Genomic DNA, 22,837 nt, shown 5'->3' with positions numbered 1-22,837 from the left:
TGTTTTGTTTAATATTATGTGAAAATTTCAATCCATTGGGATGTATAGTTTGCGAATACACATTTTTGTACTTAGTTGAGCTTAAAAAGCTATTTAATCACAAACCATACATCCAAATGAGTTGAAACTTTTCAAGGATACAAAACGAAACATGTATGATGTATTGGATTTTTTCAATTTTTTCTAAACACTTAAAATTTTCAATATGAAAAATAGATCAATCTGAAATGTTGGATCTCTAACGAACGACTGGTAATGAAGGCTAAGTTACGGTGAGACATGACTTCGTAAAGTCACTGAAGCTGCGCCCGGTCGAGGTACTGAGAACCGTCACCGGGGGCAGTCGGGTGCGGTGGTAGAGACGGCGGCCGTGGGCTTGCACCTGTCCTGTTTTTCTTGCCCGACGAGACGACGCGCCGGAAATCTGTCCGGCCTGAAATTGTACACTAGTGGCCGATGTAAGGCCACCTCCACCGCGCGACCCCATCTTGTCCGGGTGCGTCCGTTTTGGGGTAGAACGGACGAATAGCTAGCGCGGCCCAACGCGTGGCTCCAAACGGACAAATGTCCGGATTCCGTCCGTTTTCGACCCATCCCCGGCCCAAACTTGCTCCAAGTTTGGGGTGAAACGGACATCGCGCGGACGGGCTCGCCGCACGCCCTTGTCCCCCCGTGGCCCGCCTGTCGGGGATACTAGCAGTCCCTTCGCTTCCAACGCTTCCACCCCCTCTCCCCGCCCCGCCCCGCCGCCGGCGCCGCCACTATTCTCGGGCCGCCTCCTCAGTGCGCACCCCCCGGCCGTCCATACCAAACCACGTCTCGACATGGCCGCCACCACGCCCGCGCTTTTGTCGTAGTTTTGGCCGTCGATCGGAGGAGGTTTGGCCGTCGCCATCGCAGCCGGTGGCAGAGGGGATATGACCGCCGACGACGTACCACGGCGGCCACGTCAGCTTCCGACGAGTGCTCCAGAGCGGCCAGTAGCCGGCCGCCAACCACCCCTGCTGTATCAAGGTGATCATCGCAGCCTCTTTGCCACCACAACCGCAAGATGTTCGACACTTTGCCCACAAAGGTATGGACATTGGAGATGAATTTTTCTTCCACCACTTCATTTGTTCATCGGACGATCCACCGTCGGATGATGAAGATCTTGTGGTGGCTGCACTGGTCGTTCACGACCACATCAACGGCAGCTTCCTCGGTACAGGGTTCCACTCCCTGGCCGTGCTCCCAACCTGAACCGCAACAGGGAGAGAGGCCACGCCCTGCTCTATGCTGATTACTTTGCGAACACCCCGCTCTTCAAGCGGGATAAATTCCGTCGTCGTTTTCGTATGACAAGACATGTGTTCAATCATATCCGAGAGGGAGTGGTTGTTCATGACCCATACTTCGAGTGCAAGACGGATGCCCTTGGCAAGCTTGGATTCTCCTCTTACCAGAAATGCACTGCGGCCATCCGCATGCTTGCATATGGAATTCCAGGCGATCTGGTGGATGAGTATGTGCGTATGAGTGAGACAGCATGTCCGATGTCAATGTACAAGTTCTGCCAGGCCGTGACCGAGGTGTTTGGCCCTGAGTACTTGAGGCAGCCAAGTGCCGCTGATACAGAGAGATTGTTGGCGACCAACGCAGCTAGAGACTTTCCAGGCATGCTTGGCAGCATAGATTATATGCACCAGGAGTGGAAGAACTGTCCATTTACATGGCAGGGCCAATACAAAGGGCATGTCAAAGCGTGCACTATCATTTTAGAAGCGGTGGCTTCGCAATATCTTTGGATATGACATTCTTTCTTCGGCATGGCAGGTTCTCACAATGATATCAACGTGCTGCAGCGTTCTCCAGTCTTTGCAAGGCTTGCAGACAGCCACTCCCCAGCTGTCAACTTTGAGATCAACAGCCACCAGTACAACAAGGGATACTATCTAGGTGATGATATATATCCTCAGTGGTCAATTTTTGTGAAGACAATCTCGAGCCCCCAAGGTGAGAAGAGAAAGAGATTTGCCTAAATGCAAGAGAATGCTACAAAGGATGTGGAACGTGCTTTTGGTGTGCTTCAGTCCCGATGGGATATCGTTTGAAACCCTGCACTGTCATGGGATGAAGGGAAGCTTTGGAAGGTGATGACTGTTTGTGTGATCATGCACAACATGATCGTCGAGGACGAGCGTGATGACAGGATCTTCGACCAAGGATTTGATTATCAAGGTGAAAATGTTGAGCCCCTGCACCAAGAACCGGCCACGTTTGAACAGTTTGTCCGATTCCATTGTGAGCTGCATGATTGGCACACTCATTTGGATTTTCAAAATGACTTGGCTGAGCACGTGTGGAGTCACATTGGCAACCAATAGATGTAATGGTTCATTTTCAAGACAATTTCAATTTGGTTGTAAAACTATTTTATTCGAGACAATTTTGATTGGGTTGTAAAATTATTTTTATTTCCAGACAAATAATATTTTTGGACGTACAAACTTGTTTTGATATGAATATATGGGCATTTTTGGCCGTGGCGTGCAGAATGGGGCCGCGCGCTGGGCACACGGCCACCACATTTCAGAATAGGTCCGGACACGATCCCATTGTCCTATCCAAATGAACCGAATCCGAACAAAGCGGATGTCCGTTTGAGGTCGCACGATGGAGTTGGCCTAAACTGCGCGTGTGGCACCACAGCGGGCGGCGGCACAAAAGTGACCCGGAAGACGGCAGAGGACTAGTACTACGTCGCCGTCGAGCACACAGGGGAGAGGGCGGAGTCCACTTAACTCAAGAACACTCACCGTGCCTAGCACGCTCTTCTTTTTTCCTTTTTTTCTTTCTTAAGAATGTGCCTAGCACGCTTTTTTTCTTTCTTTCTGAGAATGTGCCTAGCACGCTCTTGGCAATTGGCACCTGCAACTCCAAGAAACGAGCCCTGTTTTACACCTAATTTTGTTTTCACGCTTCTTGCGCGCCCTTAAAAAGAAAATTCTTTCTTTCTTTATTGCAAAAACAGCCACAACGTTGTTTGTGCCGGTGAGACTGCACCTGTCGCTTTCTATCTATATATACATCTTCGAGTCGACCGTGTCAATTCGGTGCATCCTCTGCTCTGGTGCACCACACACGCTTTCCAACGCGCACACACAGCATGTCTTACCATTCCGTTTTCCTTGTGCTCCTGCTTGCCTTTCCCTCCCCCTCCACCTCACTGCCGCTGATGACCCTGAAAACGTTTTGGATGTCTATTGCAATCTCACCAGGGACCCCTTTTCTGGCTTGTCCGACGTTGTGCTGAGCCATTTTTTCTCCTACGCCGATAACCCGCCACAGGTTCTGTCCCGCCCGTTCCTTCGTCCAAAAAGGCCGGATTTCTATGGTCCACCCGAGATGTGGATCATGATCCACTTTGTGGAAAACAATCCTGGCGAGACAGCCACACTGGCTCTGTGCGCCGACGACGCGTACGCACACGGCTTTAAGAGTACCAATTCATGGAACCATTTGAGCGAGTTCCAACCCATAGTCCCAGGGTCATACAAGCTTCCCGTTTCCCATGTTTACCCTGACCTACTGCCACTGTTACCAAATCGTAGACGAAGTTCACACCGAGACTTGTACAAAGTTCGGTTGGGCAAAGCCGCCGCCATCGATGCATTCCGCATTCTGGCCAACTACAATCCACAAACCACAAGCGTGTCCAAACTTAGATCGGCACTCGTCAGTTTGATCGTAATGGTATGCGAGGGGAATCGGTTCTCCGGCCTCAATGCCAAGTTGAGGTCTCGATGGGAAAGGCCTAGTCCAGTGTACATGACTCGTCGCGAAGCCATCTCCTACACCCTCTTATTGTGGGAGCAGTCCAATCGCAGACAGTGGGAAAAAAAGTACGAAAAGCAGCTCAGCCCCTGGCTAGCAAGCAATTTGGTGCTCTGTCTGCTGAGGCCTTACACGGGATTTAATTTACAGTGAGGGGATGAGTTGCTTATGATGTATGAATAAATGTCGTTTACATTGCAACTTTGGTGTAGTACATGTAGTAGTATCTTTTTTATTTGAGGTCCGTACATGTATTCGGTTATCAGGAAAGAAATACATTGTTGCACTTTGTTGTTTGTTTGAGCTAAAGGAGGTGTCTGCTTTTGTTTGTAAGGAGTAGTATAAATTTGCACCTATGCATGCAGAAGAAAAAGAGCAGAACAGAAAGAAAAAAAAAATTGTGGCATCAGAATCTGCCGGCCTCCTCCTCCCCCCCATCTCTCGCTCCCCCTCTCTCTGGCTCGGCTCATGGCATGGCGGCGGCGGCCATCTCCCGTCCCCTCGCCGGCCGCGGGAGTCAGCGGCTTCCCGCCCCCGGTTTGAGCGGCGGCCCCTTCCTTATCCACCATCACGCCGCCACTCAGCAGCGACTGGGAGGCCTCCACCTTGAGCTCACGCCGGCCCTGCTGCCGGTCGGCGGTGGCCGACCTCGACCTGCGCGGAAGGGAGACGGCCCGGGGACAGTCCAGGGTGCGTGGGCGAGGGGATGAGGCGCTGCGGACGACAGCGCGGTCGTGCCATCCCCACCCTCCCGTCGACTGCCGGCGGCGCCCGTGTCCGCTGTGCGTGCTCCCGTCCCCCGCTGCCGAGGGACGCGTCTTCCTTGCTCCGGCGTGGGCTGTTGTAAGGGTCCCCAGGCATGGACGAATCCTCGCGGTCGAGCGCGCCGACAGCTCAACAATTTCACCATCGTCCGTCCGAGTACTTGGTATGCTGCTTCTATGAACTTGCATATACATCTTCGTCAATTTTATTTTACCTGGCTTAAGTCGTCATCAAACCAATTCTTCTTCTCATACAAAGATTTTCAAAACATGGGGCAGGTGATACTACTGTGTAATGTGGCTTAGGTCACCAAAGATTAGTGGCAGACTAGATCTATGGTAATTAAGAAAACATTAAAGGGCTTGAATATTTGACAAGGTATTTTGGAGACCTTTATCTGAAGAAAGAATGAAGGGGTAGTAATAGCCTGCTCTTTCCAGCTATCCAAGGATAGGATTGAGCTACAATTTGTAACGAGTTATCTTGGTAAGTATTGTGTAGTTAGACTCATTTGTATTATATATAGATAAGAGTGCTATGAGTTTGCCATTAGTGTAAAGACCAGAGGTGGCCTGCCTTTTCTAGCTATCCCACTGACATATCATGTACGTTGTGCTGAAATGCAGATAGATAATTTGTATGCCCTGCCCTACTGATCTAAAAAAATACCTGATTTTATACTAAATTATCTAAGGTGCATATTGCATTGTTAGGAAGCTATGTTGTATCCTTCTTGGCTGTTGTAAAGTTGATTATGCACATTTTATGTTACAAAAAAAAAAAGATTATGCAGATTTTGCCACCATCAGGTTAATGCTATATGCAGTTTATATCCATGTCCTATTTTAAACATTCCTGATCATTTTATACATGTAATACTTACACACTTCAAGAAAGAAAAAAACCTGTTAAGTACTGATTTTTCACTGAATCGGTGACTGCCCTCGTGTGGTGGATTCATCATTGCACCACAATTGTTCTGAAAGTGAGGTTCTCAAGTGCCTACACATTGGATTATTATGTGTACAAGAAAATCCAGGTGATAGACCCGGCATGTCCAATGTGATCCTGATGCTTGTTGGAAGGTCTACTACCTTCCCTGCTCCTTCCAGGCCTGCTTTTCTATTTAGGTTGAATGATGATGTTCATTGATGTTGATTTGTTATGTTGCAGGGTCTGGTTCATGCAACATCAGTGCCCTTTGGGTTTTCCTTCCACCAGGGATGGTTGTGAATCAGCAGAAATTCCACACCCTCAAGGTCAACCGATGCATCTAGAATACATATATGAAGCATATATATTAATATTTTAATCAACTCGGCACCTGAAGCTATTCTCTTTATTTCTGCATCTATCTTGAGCTAACTTGGATATGGTACATTGTCTTTTTTGCTATCTGAACCTCACAACAGAACGTTATCTCACTATTATGATGGATGCCATATTTGTTACATTAGCCTATGAAATGTTCAGAATGTGTCCGCATATTGGGGTGGGGGTGGGATATACATATTGTGTCCGCATATGATACGTTGTTTTCTAGTTGAATAACATATGTTTCGTTTTTTTTACATAAACTCATAACTATGGTATACATCCCTAAAATATATAAGCATGAAAGTTCTTGTATTATTGCCAGTTGTACAGTAAATACCCTTTTTGTTATCTGCTATGTGGTTGGCACAATATAGCCTTAATATTATTCCCCTTGGGTGTCTAAACGAGGGCAACCAATTAATAAATACCTACGGTCTGTTAGAGACGCAGGTTGCCATATTTCACAAAAATAAAACATAATTTCATTGTTGCCTATTCTGCTGTGAACTGCACAATCAGATTTTGACATGCACATGTTAATTGCATGGTATGTTCATGAATATTGAGTGATCATGTCAGGTGTGATGATCATGTAATGCTCATGAGAATGTTAGTCCTCATGTAGTGAACTTGCTTATCTGCTTTAAAAACTCCCTCTGAACTGCTCTATGTTCTCATATATGAGCTTATTTCTTTGCCCCTGTAATGTTCTTTGTTGATTCCTGTCATGTTGTGTTCATGTATGGGTTTTCTTATTTCCAGTCAGTTTCCTGTATATATTGCTGGAGCTGTTCATCCCATTTAACAGTTTTCTTGCTAGAGTTGTTCTAAAATTGGTATGGTGTTTATTGTTCCTTTCTATTTTGCTGAAGTAGTTAATATGCACAGATCAGTTCAAATGATAGCAAAAAGCACAGCTCAATTCATTCCCTTCCGTAGTGCGCAGCACAATACATCTCATTCATGCCAATTTCCTTACAAGCACACAACACAGCCCTGTTCAATTTCATACAAGAAAAGCACTGGAAATTAACATTAAACCCATTACGGGTCGCGCAAATGGCGCATTCTCGCTCGTTCCACGTCATCGCAGGTAGGACAAAAGAAACACATTGGTGATTGGGTGTGAGAGGAAAAAGGAAATCAGGGGGTCACACCAGAATCGATTTCTTTTCTCTTCCTCCACACGCAGCCTTCTCCCCTCTCCTCTCCCCCAAAACCGCCCGCCGCCGCCGCTGCCGCCCGCGATTCAACCTGCCCAGCTCCGCCCGCAACTCAGCCCGTCCTTCTCTGCCCGCATCTCCATGCTGCTGGTTCCGCTACACGCCACCGTCTCCACTCTGCTTTGCCCATGGCGGCTACCATGTCTGCTCCTGTGACGTGCCGATATGGCGACACCGTGGCCGGGTGTGATCTGGAGAACCTGCGGACGGTGGTGCACGGTCTGGGCGGCGGCTACCTGCGCGGTTCCAGTGCTGCACCGGCACCTCGTTCATCCATCGCACAGATCCAAGGCGGGCGACGCGGAGATGGTCGATGGGGAGATGCTCTGCTTGAGTTAGCCAAGGCGTCGGGGACGAAATCTGGACCGGTGGGTGTGCCTTCTCTGCCCCTTCTCCTCCCCGTTGCTCTACTTTTCCCCCTGATTCATTTATTCCTTTTTTTCTCTTTGTGATTTGACTAAGCCGTCTGCTTGAGTGCTCCAGTTTTTATCTGTAGGTGGTAATCTTGCTGCAAGTTCCAGGCTGGGTTCCTTTCTCTCCAGGGAAGTTGCCTCCCGGGGTCGAGAGGAGGCAGAGGAGACCTTGGGGAAATCGAGCATCTTGGCAGAGCGATGCCCCCATCCCATTCCCCTTTCTTTCTCAGTGTGCTTCTCCATGGACAACATCGCCACGGACAGATCGACGATTCAAGCCCTAGGTGAAATAGCTTTCTCTCTTTATTTCTTATTTATGTCAGAAGCATGCTCTTGATTTGATTTTCTTCAGGATGTGACCATTTACTGATTTTTCTCTATATGCATCCATTGCCCTTGATTAATTTCAGAAGATGCTAAATCGTGACAGCAGCTGACCAAATTAGTAAGTCAATTTGATTCACATGCTTTGGAAAAAAAAACCTGTGCACATGAATCATGTTGTATGACTGTAGCTAAATCTTTCTCTGGTTGTTCAATACTTGAAACACTTGGTGATTAGCCTTGATAATCCCATTTTTTTTAATTTGTAGCCTGATGGATGAGAATCGAGGCATGGATCTGTACTATGCTATCTGGATTTATGATCTTATTCATGGAAATGGACCACCGGTCATTATTTTGTCACAGTGAAGCTCCAGTTATGGCTCATTGCTTGGGATATGAGTTTCTGACTATGTAGAGGAAATATAGAAGAGAATTAGGCTGGACTAGATATACATATTATACTCCCTGTGTTAACCTTTCATTAAACAATTAATTATACAACATTGTGATGGGGTCATGGCAATATTGGCATCACCAAATCATGATGTACAGGGCTGAACTAATTCGAAATGATCAATTGTTGCGAAGGAATTTTAGTGATGATGTGCAGTGCCGCAATGTTTGATCTGATGTTCAACAATCTACTGCGGGTGTCTATTGTAGTGCAGGGAATTTATTGCAATGCCCCTTTTGAGTCTCCCCTTTTTGTTCAAACTTCAACAGAAAACGTACCAAGATTAACATGCTTGATATGGTAAATTGAAAATGTCAATTTCAAACTTTATTCTACAATGTTTTTACATCTGATTGGTGCTCATGTCTATGTATTCTAACATTTTATTTGATTGACATCCTTGAAGTTCAAAATAAACTATGAGCCACTGATGACATTACTGATAGCTGATTGTGTTGAATTATAGGACTAACTATAAGTAAACCTTTTCAGGTCGGCGTATTTTGATGTTAGCATGCCCCCTGAAGGACTGCAGGATACCAGTATATGATTTTCCTTGTCTAAGCTAATGCTGCTTGATCTTTCCCCTGTTTACACTTTAACATCTTTCCTTTGTATTTATTTCCTAGACTTTGGTGTCAAACATGGTCTACACTGACGATGATGTTACACTTGTTGATGTTCCATGCTCTTTGTTACAAGAGGTAAAAGATAGGAATCAACAAAAAAACGACATTTTGGCTTACTACTATATTTCCATGGCATATGCCCGATGTCAGGCCTCTTATTAAGTGCTTCCGACTTACTTTATTGTATTTTAGTTGCTCGTGATTCTGCCTTGTCCTAGATAGCAAACAATGGAAATTATACGAATTTTGAGATTTAGTTCATGTTCATCACTTTCCTATCCTTGGTACAACATTACATGAAATGATACTCAGTTGCCGTGTGTAAAAAAGTTCATTTCAAATTTGAGAAAAATTAAGGGGTATCTCACGACGAATGATTGCTTTATGATCCTTGTATTTCTCGTGATTTAATTATGTGCTTATATTCTGCACCTGAAGCTTCTCTATGTAACTGATTACCTGGTCTATGTCTAATTATTTGCTAGCTAGCTACTTCTCTTGCTGTCAATTTCCTTTGCTTTACGTTGTCATTTTTTTTAATATTAATTATACATGTCAAGGGAATATGTAGTATACAAGTTTTACATGCAGATCATCTTAATGTTATATCATGCATTTATGTGCTTTGGTTTTCGTTTCAGCAAAGAAGAAGAAATATTCAGTTCTCCATGTGGATTTAAACAAATACAATTGACTAGTCCCTCCTTTTAAATTTGTTGCTTTGGTCTTCTACTAGGTTTGTAGATGGGATAGGTTCAAGGTTTTAAGATGGGCTAGGTTTCATCTAGCTTGTGCCATCGACTTGGTCTCAACCGTCTTAGGGCAAACCACCGCTTTAGGGAGGCGGCGGCCCCTTTGATGGCCTCACGACTCGACTCAACGATCGGGATCGATCATCGGTGGTGACGGCGAAGGTGGTACGGAGTCTAAACCGTGGGAGAGACCATAAAACTGAGAAGGCAAAGTTGGGAAGCTCCTACAAAGGTAAATGGTTTGGTACATGCATATAGATGCTTGATCGTTTGTTGTGATTTGTGAAATACTGTGAAATAGAGGAATAAGGTGCCATTGAGATTTGTTTGTTGTGAAAGGTACAATTATTATTCTAGATTTGCACAGATACCATCCATTATTTACCAATGTGTTCACTTATGTACTGCTGTTACCTATGGCATTAAGCCATTATTATTACTCCCTCTGTAAAGAAATATAAAAGCGTGATGATTTAGTCGAAAAGTTGCAAAATGTAATTGAGTATGTGATGTTTTGGTCCACAGCGAATCACTGATCGACAAGTGGCAGTCCAGAGGGTGGACTGGGCAGCACTAGCATTTTTGCACAAAGGCCCCTGCCGTTTCCTTGATTCAACCCGCACTACACCCCACCTGAATTTAATGCCACTCCTGTTGCACAACCCTCCACAGCTCTTCGAAGCAAGTGACAAAACAGGGTAAATTTCGTTTCAGAGAGACAAAGAGTGTCTTGCACAGCTCAGGTGTCTTAATACAGCATCATCAGGATGATCAGGCCTGGCCCAGAGACAAGACATGTTGTGCTGCCTGATTATTAAAGCACACAACCTCACAGAAGTTAACACGCACGGTCATGGGCCGACATTTCGTCAAATCTCAGCTTCAACATCCATTTTTTGATCAGCAAAAAAGTAAAACAACAACGTGCTCTGCTCCCTTCATATGCTCTCCACCAAGTTTCAGTAAATTCAGCGCCCAAAGCTGAGCAGTAAACTCACAAAAACGACTGAAACAACATCTCATAACATGAGAGAGTCAAAAGCAACAGCCTAAATAATCATGGTTATCATGAACCAAAAACGACCGAAACAACAATCCATCTGAGAGAATCAGAAACCACAGCCGACATAGATAATCATGGTTATCTCCCGTGCAGCTACACAAACATAACAACCAGCATTTACGGCTGCTCATACACACACACACACACACACACATAAATGCAGCAGCCTAGCTCCCCGTGAAGAACACAGGAAACCACTGTGCATCATCAGGCAAGAGCTTCCATTCTGCAGAGCTAGTTGGCATGCACATTAACAAAATACTAGGAGCCTCACTGTCACTGGGATATTTGCATCCTCATTCATATCTTTGCTTCGAAAGAACACAAAAGATCACATGGTCAATTTAGCCACATTGACATTGGCAATAACATAATCAGCTCAAGAGGATTAAACAAAACAAAGCAGCAGTGACAAAACTCAAGAGACATTGCAGTTAATTACTCCAACATGTTAATATAATATCCATTATGTCCACAAAGGATGTATGTACATCTAAGCACACCAAGCAGCACCACTCCTAGTTGCATATCACGAACAAACCAACGAACGAAAATTGGCTGGCAGACTCTGTTAACCCATACTGAATTTAGGAAAGGCGGCTTGAGCTGGCTGGCGATCGCTCACGAGACGGTCGGCTTCACCGCCACCGGCATCGAGGGCTCTGTCCCGAGCACCGCTGCGGACGTCGACATGCCGCCTCCATTGACGGCCGACGGGTACTGTGGGAGCAGGCCGGTGTAGTAGACGGCGCGGCCGTTGCTGTCGTACGCCACCTGCGGGTAGCCCTGACCCCTGAGTGCTCGACAGGGCAGGGGCCGGTGCGGTGCCGTTCCCGTTGGCATTGCCGTTGTTGTGCGGGACGGCGTAGTAGGAGGTGCCGCCGGGGTTGGCGCTGGTGTAGTAACCATGGGGCGGCGCCGGGATGAAGAAGAAAGGGCCAGGGTCAGCGCCAGAGCCAGGCGCAACGGATCCATACCTGCCAGGCACCGGCAGGAAGGCCGCCGCAGGGGGAGCCGATGATGGAGGCGGGACTGGAGGCTTCTCCGGGAACTTGGTAACATAGTACTCTGCTGCTGCGGTCGGGGTGGCGGTGGCTGGAGGGTAGGCGCGGGTGAGGAAGTCGTCGCTGCCGTTCCTGGACAAGGGCGCTGGGACAGGGGCAGCCGGCGGCGGCATGAAGCCGTAGTCGAAGCTGAAGAGGTAGTTGGGGCCGGTCTTGGACGCCACCAAGACGGTCTGGGGCACAGCCATGGGCGCCGCGGGAGGCGGCGACTGGACGGGCACCGCCTCCTGCTTCACCACCTGCGGCTGCTGCATCTGCTGGTTCTGCAGCGGCGGTGGCGGCGGCAGCGGAGGCGAGCTGGCGGACTTGAGGTCGAGGTACCAATCGCGTTGCAACTCCTGCTGCGGCTTGGGCGGGGAGGCGGGGCGACGGGGAAGAGGAAGACCCGGAGCCTGGGCGTGGAGCCGCCCCGCGACGAGCCCCCAGATCCCGGCGTGGCGGGGGGCGCGGAAGAGGTGGAGGCGGTCGTACTCGATGACGAGGTGCTCGAGGTCCTCGTCGTTGGTGACGGAGACGAGCGCGTCGAGGTCCTCGCCGGGGAGCTGGTACTTGACGCAGAGGCAGAGGTCGCCGCGGGCGGCGGCGAGGCGCGCGTAGAAGTCGGGGAAGCGGAGCAGGCGGCGGAGTGAAGGTTGAATCAACGAAACAGGAGGGGCCGTTGTGTCCACCCTCTGGACTGCCACTTGTCGATCAGCGATTCGCTGTGAACCAAAACATCACATAAGTGGTCAAGTTGTAAGAGTCCTCAATTACATTTTGCAACTTTTGAACTAAATCATCAGCCCTGCAAGTTTATGGATTCATGGTGCTATTACCTCTTGGAGAAAATTAGACTACAGGGCTATCTAGTCTGACATTAAAGCTATGGGCGCCGGAGGGGCACTCGGTACTGGTACTTCCGGTGGAGATAGTGGGGCCACCTGTACGGTCATGGAAGGACGGCGTGAGTGCACCTTAGTGCCCGCTGCGAATTGCTGTCGACGGGACAGTACTGCACCGGACATCTCAACTTGTCGGTTCGTTTCTTTAATCGCTTCTCCACCTTCTGGTGATCCTTTGGGCCCCGCCTGTGCTGGTGCTGCCGAGGACCCCGTACGTGATGTAGACGCTGAGGATTTTAATTCGAGAAACCAGTCAGCTAACAGCTAATCTAATATTTGCAGCATTTATTTAAGGAGCAAGCATAATTAAATTGAACTAACCTCGACTACGTAACTGCAGATAGATTCCAATCCCAATGACTGCAGAAAGGGCCAAGATGACGCCTAACACGATATACAGCCCCCTGGGCGCATTCCTCACCTTATCCGCGATGCGTTGCCAAGACTCACTAAGAGAGGAGGCCACCGAATGAGGCTTTGCAGCAGTGGTCATGCGTGGTGAGGGTGGTGAGAGCGACTGGTGCGGTGATGGCGGTGGGGGCGATAGAATTGCTGGTGGGGGCGGGGTCGACCGGTAGACTTCACAGTCTGTCTGATCACTCGGCACAGGCAAGGTACCACCACACCTAGCGTAAAACTGCCAAAGCCTAATTGAGTCAAGTGCGGAGAGCATCACTTCAGGGACTTCAGTCACTTGAGCACAGACAACCCCGCTCAACGATTTTAACTACATTCACGCAGCACCCTTTCGGCGGATTCCTATCAACTGTAGCGCATGTGCGCACTAGCGGTCTGGCGAGCAAGAAGGGATTACATGGATCGGCAATGAGATTACCTACAGAAAGTAAAAAATCACGAGAATACATACATCAGTAAAAAGGGTCATTAAAGTAAGCGTTTTTGAGAATTAAAGTTTTAAATTGCTTGATCACTAGCAGTGCACCAGAAGTGACTCATGGAAGAGCAAGACAGAGCGAAAGATCCGTACGTGGCTGCATGCGGCGAGGAGGAGGCGACTGTGGCGGGGATGCTGGGCTGCTGACGATGGTGGGCGGGCGAGCGGGTCCTGCGTCCAAAATCCACAGCAACCAAAGTTAATTACCAGCCGATTCATCCGTACTTCATCAAAAGTAAATAAAACTGGAAAAAGTAGTAGGAGGTGACGACGTGCGCAACCAGAAAAGAAACAGTGCCAATAGGCGATCCATTTGATTTGAGGAAGGCTACGCAAACCGCATGCAAAAAAGCAGCGCTGCCAGAGGATCAACATGGAAATGTTTGGCAACAGGGGCAGAGGCGATGCACCGCAGAGCGAAAAGCTCGGCCAACTCAGGCCTCGGTCGATCGAACAGCAAGAGTTTTTACTTTTGACCGTACTGCACAGAACAAAAACAAGGCAGAAGATACCGCAGAAAGCAAAGCCGCGTTGCGGTTCGAAACAGAGTGTCATCACGAGCGGGATGGAGCAGGAATCGATCTCGACGATGATCGTCTCAAAACAAAACAAGAAGGCGTGGACATGGCTACTGCTACTGGAGGTCGACGGCGAGGATAATCGACGACGATAATCGACGCCGAGGTCGACGGCGGCGACAACATTACATGAAATGATACTCAGTTGCCGTGTGTAAAAAAGTTCATTTCAAATTTGAGAAAAATTAAGGGGTATCTCACGACGAATGATTGCTTTATGATCCTTTGTATTTCTCGTGATTTAATTATGTGCTTATATTCTGCACCTGAAGCTTCTCTATGTAACTGATTACCTGGTCTATGTCTAATTATTTGCTAGCTAGCTACTTCTCTTGCTGTCAATTTCCTTTGCTTTACGTTGTCATTTTTTTTAATATTAATTATACATGTCAAGGGAATATGTAGTATACAAGTTTTACATGCAGATCATCTTAATGTTATATCATGCATTTATGTGCTTTGGTTTTCGTTTCAGCAAAGAAGAAGAAATATTCAGTTCTCCATGTGGATTTAAACAAATACAATTGACTAGTCCCTCCTTTTAAATTTGTTGCTTTGGTCTTCTACTAGGTTTGTAGATGGGATAGGTTCAAGGTTTTAAGATGGGCTAGGTTTCATCTAGCTTGTGCCATCGACTTGGTCTCAACCGTCTTAGGGCAAACCACCGCTTTAGGGAGGCGGCGGCCCCTTTGATGGCCTCACGACTCGACTCAACGATCGGGATCGATCATCGGTGGTGACGGCGAAGGTGGTACGGAGTCTAAACCGTGGGAGAGACCATAAAACTGAGAAGGCAAAGTTGGGAAGCTCCTACAAAGGTAAATGGTTTGGTACATGCATATAGATGCTTGATCGTTTGTTGTGATTTGTGAAATACTGTGAAATAGAGGAATAAGGTGCCATTGAGATTTGTTTGTTGTGAAAGGTACAATTATTATTCTAGATTTGCACAGATACCATCCATTATTTACCAATGTGTTCACTTATGTACTGCTGTTACCTATGGCATTAAGCCATTATTATTACTCCCTCTGTAAAGAAATATAAAAGCGTGATGATTTAGTCGAAAAGTTGCAAAATGTAATTGAGTATGTGATGTTTTGGTCCACAGCGAATCACTGATCGACAAGTGGCAGTCCAGAGGGTGGACTGGGCAGCACTAGCAGTTTTGCACAAAGGCCCTTGCCGTTTCCTTGATTCAACCCGCACTACACCCCACCTGAATTTAATGCCACTCCTGTTGCACAACCCTCCACAGCTCTTCGAAGCAAGTGACAAAACAGGGTAAATTTCGTTTCAGAGAGACAAAGAGTGTCTTGCACAGCTCAGGTGTCTTAATACAGCATCATCAGGATGATCAGGCCTGGCCCAGAGACAAGACATGTTGTGCTGCCTGATTATTAAAGCACACAACCTCACAGAAGTTAACACGCACGGTCATGGGCCGACATTTCGTCAAATCTCAGCTTCAACATCCATTTTTTGATCAGCAAAAAAGTAAAACAACAACGTGCTCTGCTCCCTTCATATGCTCTCCACCAAGTTTCAGTAAATTCAGCGCCCAAAGCTGAGCAGTAAACTCACAAAAACGACTGAAACAACATCTCATAACATGAGAGAGTCAAAAGCAACAGCCTAAATAATCATGGTTATCATGAACCAAAAACGACCGAAACAACAATCCATCTGAGAGAATCAGAAACCACAGCCGACATAGATAATCATGGTTATCTCCTGTGCAGCTACACAAACATAACAACCAGCATTTACGGCTGCTCATACACACACACACACACACACACACACACACACACACACACACACACACACACACACATAAATGCAGCAGCCTAGCTCCCCGTGAAGAACACAGGAAACCACTGTGCATCATCAGGCAAGAGCTTCCATTCTGCAGAGCTAGTTGGCATGCACATTAAAAAAATACTAGGAGCCTCACTGTCACTGGGATATTTGCATCCTCATTCATATCTTTGCTTCGAAAGAACACAAAAGATCACATGGTCAATTTAGCCACATTGACATTGGCAATAACATAATCAGCTCAAGAGGATTAAACAAAACAAAGCAGCAGTGACAAAACTCAAGAGACATTGCAGTTAATTACTCCAACATGTTAATATAATATCCATTATGTCCACAAAGGATGTATGTACATCTAAGCACACCAAGCAGCACCACTCCTAGTTGCATATCACGAACAAACCAACGAACGAAAATTGGCTGGCAGACTCTGTTAACCCATACTGAATTTAGGAAAGGAGGCTTGAGCTGGCTGGCGATCGCTCACGAGACGGTTGGCTTCACCGCCACCGGCTTCGAGGGCTCCGTCCCGAGCACCGCTGCGGACGTCGACATGCCGCCTCCATTGACGGCCGACGGGTACTGTGGGAGCAGGCCGGTGTAGTAGACGGCGCGGCCGTTGCTGTCGTACGCCACCTGCGGGTAGCCCTGACCCCTGAGTGCTCGACAGGGCAGGGGCCGGTGCGGTGCCGTTCCCGTTGGCATTGCCGTTGTTGTGCGGGATGGCGTAGTAGGAGGTGCCGCCGGGGTTGGCGCTGGTGTAGTAACCATGGGGCGGCGCCGGGATGAAGAAGAAAGGGCCAGGGTTCTCCGGGAACTTGGTAACATAGTACTCTGCTGCTGCGGTCGGGGTGGCGGTGGCTGGAGGGTAGGCGCGGGTGAGGAAGTCGTCGCTGCCGTTCCTAGACAAGGGCGCTGGGACAGGGGCAGCCTGCGGCGGCATGAAGCCGTAGTCGAAGCTGAAGAGGTAGTTGGGGCCGGTCTTGGACGCCACCAAGACGGACTGGGGCACAGCCATGGGCGCCGCGGGAGGCGGCGACTGGACGGGCACCGCCTCCTGCTTCACCACCTGCGGCTGCTGCATCTGCTGGTTCTGCAGCGGCGGTGGCGGCGGCAGCGGAGGCGAGCTGGCGGACTTGAGGTCGAGGTACCAATCGCGTTGCAACTCCTGCTGCGGCTTGGGCGGGGAGGCGGGGCGACGGGGAAGAGGAAGAATCGGAGCCTGGGCGTGGAGCCGCCCCGCGACGAGCCCCCAGATCCCGGCGCGGCGGGGGGCGCGGCAGAGGTGGAGGCGGTCGTACTCGATGACGAGGTGCTCGAGGTCCTCGTCGTTGGTGACGGAGACGAGCGCGTCGAGGTCCTCGCCGGGGAGCTGGTACTTGACGCAGAGGCAGAGGTCGCCGCGGGCGGCGGCGAGGCGCGCGTAGAAGTCGGGGAAGCGGAGCAGGCGGCGGAGTGCGGGTTGAATCAACGAAACAGGAGGGGCCGTTGTGTCCACCCTCTGGACTGCCACTTGTCGATCAGTGATTCGCTGTGAACCAAAACATCACATAAGTGGTCAAGTTGTAAGAGTCCTCAATTACATTTTGCAACTTTTGAACTAAATCATCAGCCCTGCAAGTTTATGGATTCATGGTGCTATTACCTCTTGGAGAAAATTAGACTACAGGGCTATCTAGTCTGACATTAAAGCTATGGGCGCCGGAGGGGCACTCGGTACTGGTACTTCCGGTGGAGATAGTGGGGCCGCTTGTACGGTCATGGAAGGACGGCGTGAGTGCACCTTAGTGCCCGCTGCGAATTGCTGTCGACGGGACAGTACTGCACCGGACATCTCAACTTGTCGGTTCGTTTCTTTAATCGCTTCTCCACCTTCTGGTGATCCTTTGGGCCCCGCCTGTGCTGGTGCTGCCGAGGACCCCGTACGTGATGTAGACGTTGAGGATTTTAATTCGAGAAACCAGTCAGCTAACAGCTAATCTAATATTTGCAGCATTTATTTAAGGAGCAAGCATAATTAAATTGAACTAACCTCGACTACGTAACTGCAGATAGATTCCAATCCCAATGACTGCAGAAAGGGCCAAGATGACGCCTAACACGATATACAGCCCCCTGGGCGCATTCCTCACCTTATCCGCGATGCGTTGCCAAGACTCACTAAGAGAGGAGGCCACCGAATGAGGCTTTGCAGCAGTGGTCATGCGTGGTGAGAGCGACTGGTGCGGTGATGGCGTTGGGGGCGATAGAATTGCTGGTGGGGGCGGGGTCGACCGGTAGACTTCACAGTCTGTCTGATCACTCGGCACAGGCAAGGTACCACCACACCTAGCGTAAAACTGCCAAAGCCTAATTGAGTCAAGTGCGGAGAGCATCACTTCAGGGACTTCAGTCACTTGAGCACAGACAACCCCGCTCAACGATTTTAACTACATTCACGCAGCACCCTTTCGGCGGATTCCTATCAACTGTAGCGCATGTGCGCACTAGCGGTCTGGCGAGCAAGAAGGGATTACATGGATCGGCAATGAGATTACCTACAGAAAGTAAAAAATCACGAGAATACATACATCAGTAAAAAGGGTCATTAAAGTAAGCGTTTTTGAGAATTAAAGTTTTAAATTGCTTGATCACTAGCAGTGCACCAGAAGTGACTCATGGAAGAGCAAGACAGAGCGAAAGATCCGTACGTGGCTGCATGCGGCGAGGAGGAGGCGACTGTGGCGGGGATGCTGGGCTGCTGACGATGGTGGGCGGGCGAGCGGGTCCTGCGTCCAAAATCCACAGCAACCAAAGTTAATTACCAACCGATTCATCCGTACTTCATCAAAAGTAAATAAAACTGGAAAAAGTAGTAGGAGGTGACGACGTGCGCAACCAGAAAAGAAACAGTGCCAATAGGCGATCCATTTGATTTGAGGAAGGCTACGCAAACCGCATGCAAAAAAGCAGCGCTGCCAGAGGATCAACATGGAAATGTTTGGCAAAAGGGGCAGAGGCGATGCACCGCAGAGCGAAAAGCTCGGCCAACTCAGGCCTCGGTCGATCGAACAGCAAGAGTTTTTACTTTTGACTGTACTGCACAGAACAAAAACAAGGCAGAAGATACTGCAGAAAGCAAAGCCGCGTTGCGGTTCGAAACAGAGTGTCATCACGAGCGGGATGGAGCAGGAATCGATCTCGACGATGATCGTCTCAAAACAAAACAAGAAGGCGTGGACATGGGTACTGCTACTGGAGGTCGACGGCGAGGATAATCGACGACGATAATCGACGCCGAGGTCGACGGCGGCGACAACATTACATGAAATGATACTCAGTTGCCGTGTGTAAAAAAGTTCATTTCAAATTTGAGAAAAATTAAGGGGTATCTCACGACGAATGATTGCTTTATGATCCTTTGTATTTCTCGTGATTTAATTATGTGCTTATATTCTGCACCTGAAGCTTCTCTATGTAACTGATTACCTGGTCTATGTCTAATTATTTGCTAGCTAGCTACTTCTCTTGCTGTCAATTTCCTTTGCTTTACGTTGTCATTTTTTTTAATATTAATTATACATGTCAAGGGAATATGTAGTATACAAGTTTTACATGCAGATCATCTTAATGTTATATCATGCATTTATGTGCTTTGGTTTTCGTTTCAGCAAAGAAGAAGAAATATTCAGTTCTCCATGTGGATTTAAACAAATACAATTGACTAGTCCCTCCTTTTAAATTTGTTGCTTTGGTCTTCTACTAGGTTTGTAGATGGGATAGGTTCAAGGTTTTAAGATGGGCTAGGTTTCATCTAGCTTGTGCCATCGACTTGGTCTCAACCGTCTTAGGGCAAACCACCGCTTTAGGGAGGCGGCGGCCCCTTTGATGGCCTCACGACTCGACTCAACGATCGGGATCGATCATCGGTGGTGACGGCGAAGGTGGTACGGAGTCTAAACCGTGGGAGAGACCATAAAACTGAGAAGGCAAAGTTGGGAAGCTCCTACAAAGGTAAATGGTTTGGTACATGCATATAGATGCTTGATCGTTTGTTGTGATTTGTGAAATACTGTGAAATAGAGGAATAAGGTGCCATTGAGATTTGTTTGTTGTGAAAGGTACAATTATTATTCTAGATTTGCACAGATACCATCCATTATTTACCAATGTGTTCACTTATGTACTGCTGTTACCTATGGCATTAAGCCATTATTATTACTCCCTCTGTAAAGAAATATAAAAGCGTGATGATTTAGTCGAAAAGTTGCAAAATGTAATTGAGTATGTGATGTTTTGGTCCACAGCGAATCACTGATCGACAAGTGGCAGTCCAGAGGGTGGACTGGGCAGCACTAGCAGTTTTGCACAAAGGCCTTTGCCGTTTCCTTGATTCAACCCGCACTACACCCCACCTGAATTTAATGCCACTCCTGTTGCACAACCCTCCACAGCTCTTCGAAGCAAGTGACAAAACAGGGTAAATTTCGTTTCAGAGAGACAAAGAGTGTCTTGCACAGCTCAGGTGTCTTAATACAGCATCATCAGGATGATCAGGCCTGGCCCAGAGACAAGACATGTTGTGCTGCCTGATTATTAAAGCACACAACCTCACAGAAGTTAACACACACGGTCATGGGCCGACATTTCGTCAAATCTCAGCTTCAACATCCATTTTTTGATCAGCAAAAAAGTAAAACAACAACGTGCTCTGCTCCCTTCATATGCTCTCCACCAAGTTTCAGTAAATTCAGCGCCCAAAGCTGAGCAGTAAACTCACAAAAACGACTGAAACAACATCTCATAACATGAGAGAGTCAAAAGCAACAGCCTAAATAATCATGGTTATCATGAACCAAAAACGACCGAAACAACAATCCATCTGAGAGAATCAGAAACCACAGCCGACATAGATAATCATGGTTATCTCCCGTGCAGCTACACAAACATAACAACCAGCATTTACGGCTGCTCATACACACACACACACACACACACATAAATGCAGCAGCCTAGCTCCCCGTGAAGAACACAGGAAACCACTGTGCATCATCAGGCAAGAGCTTCCATTCTGCAGAGCTAGTTGGCATGCACATTAACAAAATACTAGGAGCCTCACTGTCACTGGGATATTTGCATCCTCATTCATATCTTTGCTTCGAAAGAACACAAAAGATCACATGGTCAATTTAGCCACATTGACATTGGCAATAACATAATCAGCTCAAGAGGATTAAACAAAACAAAGCAGCAGTGACAAAACTCAAGAGACATTGCAGTTAATTACTCCAACATGTTAATATAATATCCATTATGTCCACAAAGGATGTATGTACATCTAAGCACACCAAGCAGCACCACTCCTAGTTGCATATCACGAACAAACCAACGAACGAAAATTGGCTGGCAGACTCTGTTAACCCATACTGAATTTAGGAAAGGAGGCTTGAGCTGGCTGGCGATCGCTCACGAGACGGTTGGCTTCACCGCCACCGGCTTCGAGGGCTCCGTCCCGAGCACCGCTGCGGACGTCGACATGCCGCCTCCATTGACGGCCGACGGGTACTGTGGGAGCAGGCCGGTGTAGTAGACGGCGCGGCCGTTGCTGTCGTACGCCACCTGCGGGTAGCCCTGACCCCTGAGTGCTCGACAGGGCAGGGGCCGGTGCGGTGCCGTTCCCGTTGGCATTGCCGTTGTTGTGCGGGATGGCGTAGTAGGAGGTGCCGCCGGGGTTGGCGCTGGTGTAGTAACCATGGGGCGGCGCCGGGATGAAGAAGAAAGGGCCAGGGTTCTCCGGGAACTTGGTAACATAGTACTCTGCTGCTGCGGTCGGGGTGGCGGTGGCTGGAGGGTAGGCGCGGGTGAGGAAGTCGTCGCTGCCGTTCCTGGACAAGGGCGCTGGGACAGGGGCAGCCGCCGGCGGCATGAAGCCGTAGTCGAAGCTGAAGAGGTAGCTGGGGCCGGTCTTGGACGCCACCAAGACGGACTGGGGCACAGCCATGGGCGCCGCGGGAGGCGGCGACTGGACGGGCACCGCCTCCTGCTTCACCACCTGCGGCTGCTGCATCTGCTGGTTCTGCAGCGGCGGTGGCGGCGGCAGCGGAGGCGAGCTGGCGGACTTGAGGTCGAGGTACCAATCGCGTTGCAACTCCTGCTGCGGCTTGGGCGGGGAGGCGGGGCGACGGGGAAGAGGAAGACCCGGAGCCTGGGCGTGGAGCCGCCCCGCGACGAGCCCCCAGATCCCAGCGCGGCGGGGGGCGCGGCAGAGGTGGAGGCGGTCGTACTCGATGACGAGGTGCTCGAGGTCCTCGTCGTTGGTGACGGAGACGAGCGCGTCGAGGTCCTCGCCGGGGAGCTGGTACTTGACGCAGAGGCAGAGGTCGCCGCGGGCGGCGGCGAGGCGCGCGTAGAAGTCGGGGAAGCGAAGCAGGCGGCGGAGTGCGGGTTGAATCAACGAAACAGGAGGGGCCGTTGTGTCCACCCTCTGGACTGCCACTTGTCGATCAGTGATTCGCTGTGAACCAAAACATCACATAAGTGGTCAAGTTGTAAGAGTCCTCAATTACATTTTGCAACTTTTGAACTAAATCATCAGCCCTGCAAGTTTATGGATTCATGGTGCTATTACCTCTTGGAGAAAATTAGACTACAGGGCTATCTAGTCTGACATTAAAGCTATGGGCGCCGGAGGGGCACTCGGTACTGGTACTTCCGGTGGAGATAGTGGGGCCGCCTGTACGGTCATGGAAGGACGGCGTGAGTGCACCTTAGTGCCCGCTGCGAATTGCTGTCGACGGGACAGTACTGCACCGGACATCTCAACTTGTCGGTTCGTTTCTTTAATCGCTTCTCCACCTTCT

The 22,837-nt window shown here is 48.7% G+C and overlaps 1 protein-coding gene across 8 annotated transcripts; it reads left to right on the top strand.

Annotated features, from left to right (window-relative positions):
- The first annotated feature begins 4,209 nt into the window (after positions 1–4,209).
- On the top strand, positions 4,210–10,180 carry LOC119294646. Of its 8 annotated transcripts, XM_037572871.1 has the most exons (8): positions 4,215–4,744; positions 4,860–5,666; positions 5,755–5,840; positions 6,992–7,489; positions 7,605–7,818; positions 8,808–8,857; positions 8,945–9,019; positions 9,681–10,180. In XM_037572871.1, the coding sequence occupies exons 4-8, from the start codon at positions 7,250–7,252 to the stop codon at positions 9,801–9,803; spliced, it is 702 nt and encodes a 233-aa protein (XP_037428768.1). In that variant the 5' UTR covers positions 4,215–4,744; positions 4,860–5,666; positions 5,755–5,840; positions 6,992–7,249; the 3' UTR covers positions 9,804–10,180. The 8 variants fall into 8 exon arrangements, 3 of the variants coding, with proteins under 3 accessions (XP_037428769.1, XP_037428768.1, XP_037428767.1); XR_005143504.1 differs by adding an exon at positions 7,945–7,979 and having other exon boundaries at positions 4,210–4,744; positions 5,755–7,818; XM_037572872.1 differs by having other exon boundaries at positions 4,214–4,744; positions 5,755–7,489; positions 9,586–10,180.
- The last annotated feature ends 12,657 nt before the right edge of the window (positions 10,181–22,837 follow it).

This window comes from Triticum dicoccoides, chromosome 4B, assembly GCF_002162155.2.
Source record: "Triticum dicoccoides isolate Atlit2015 ecotype Zavitan chromosome 4B, WEW_v2.0, whole genome shotgun sequence".
NCBI lineage: Eukaryota > Viridiplantae > Streptophyta > Magnoliopsida > Poales > Poaceae > Triticum > Triticum dicoccoides.
Note: the sequence above shows the minus strand (reverse complement) of the source record. Positions and strands in the feature narration are given on the sequence as shown.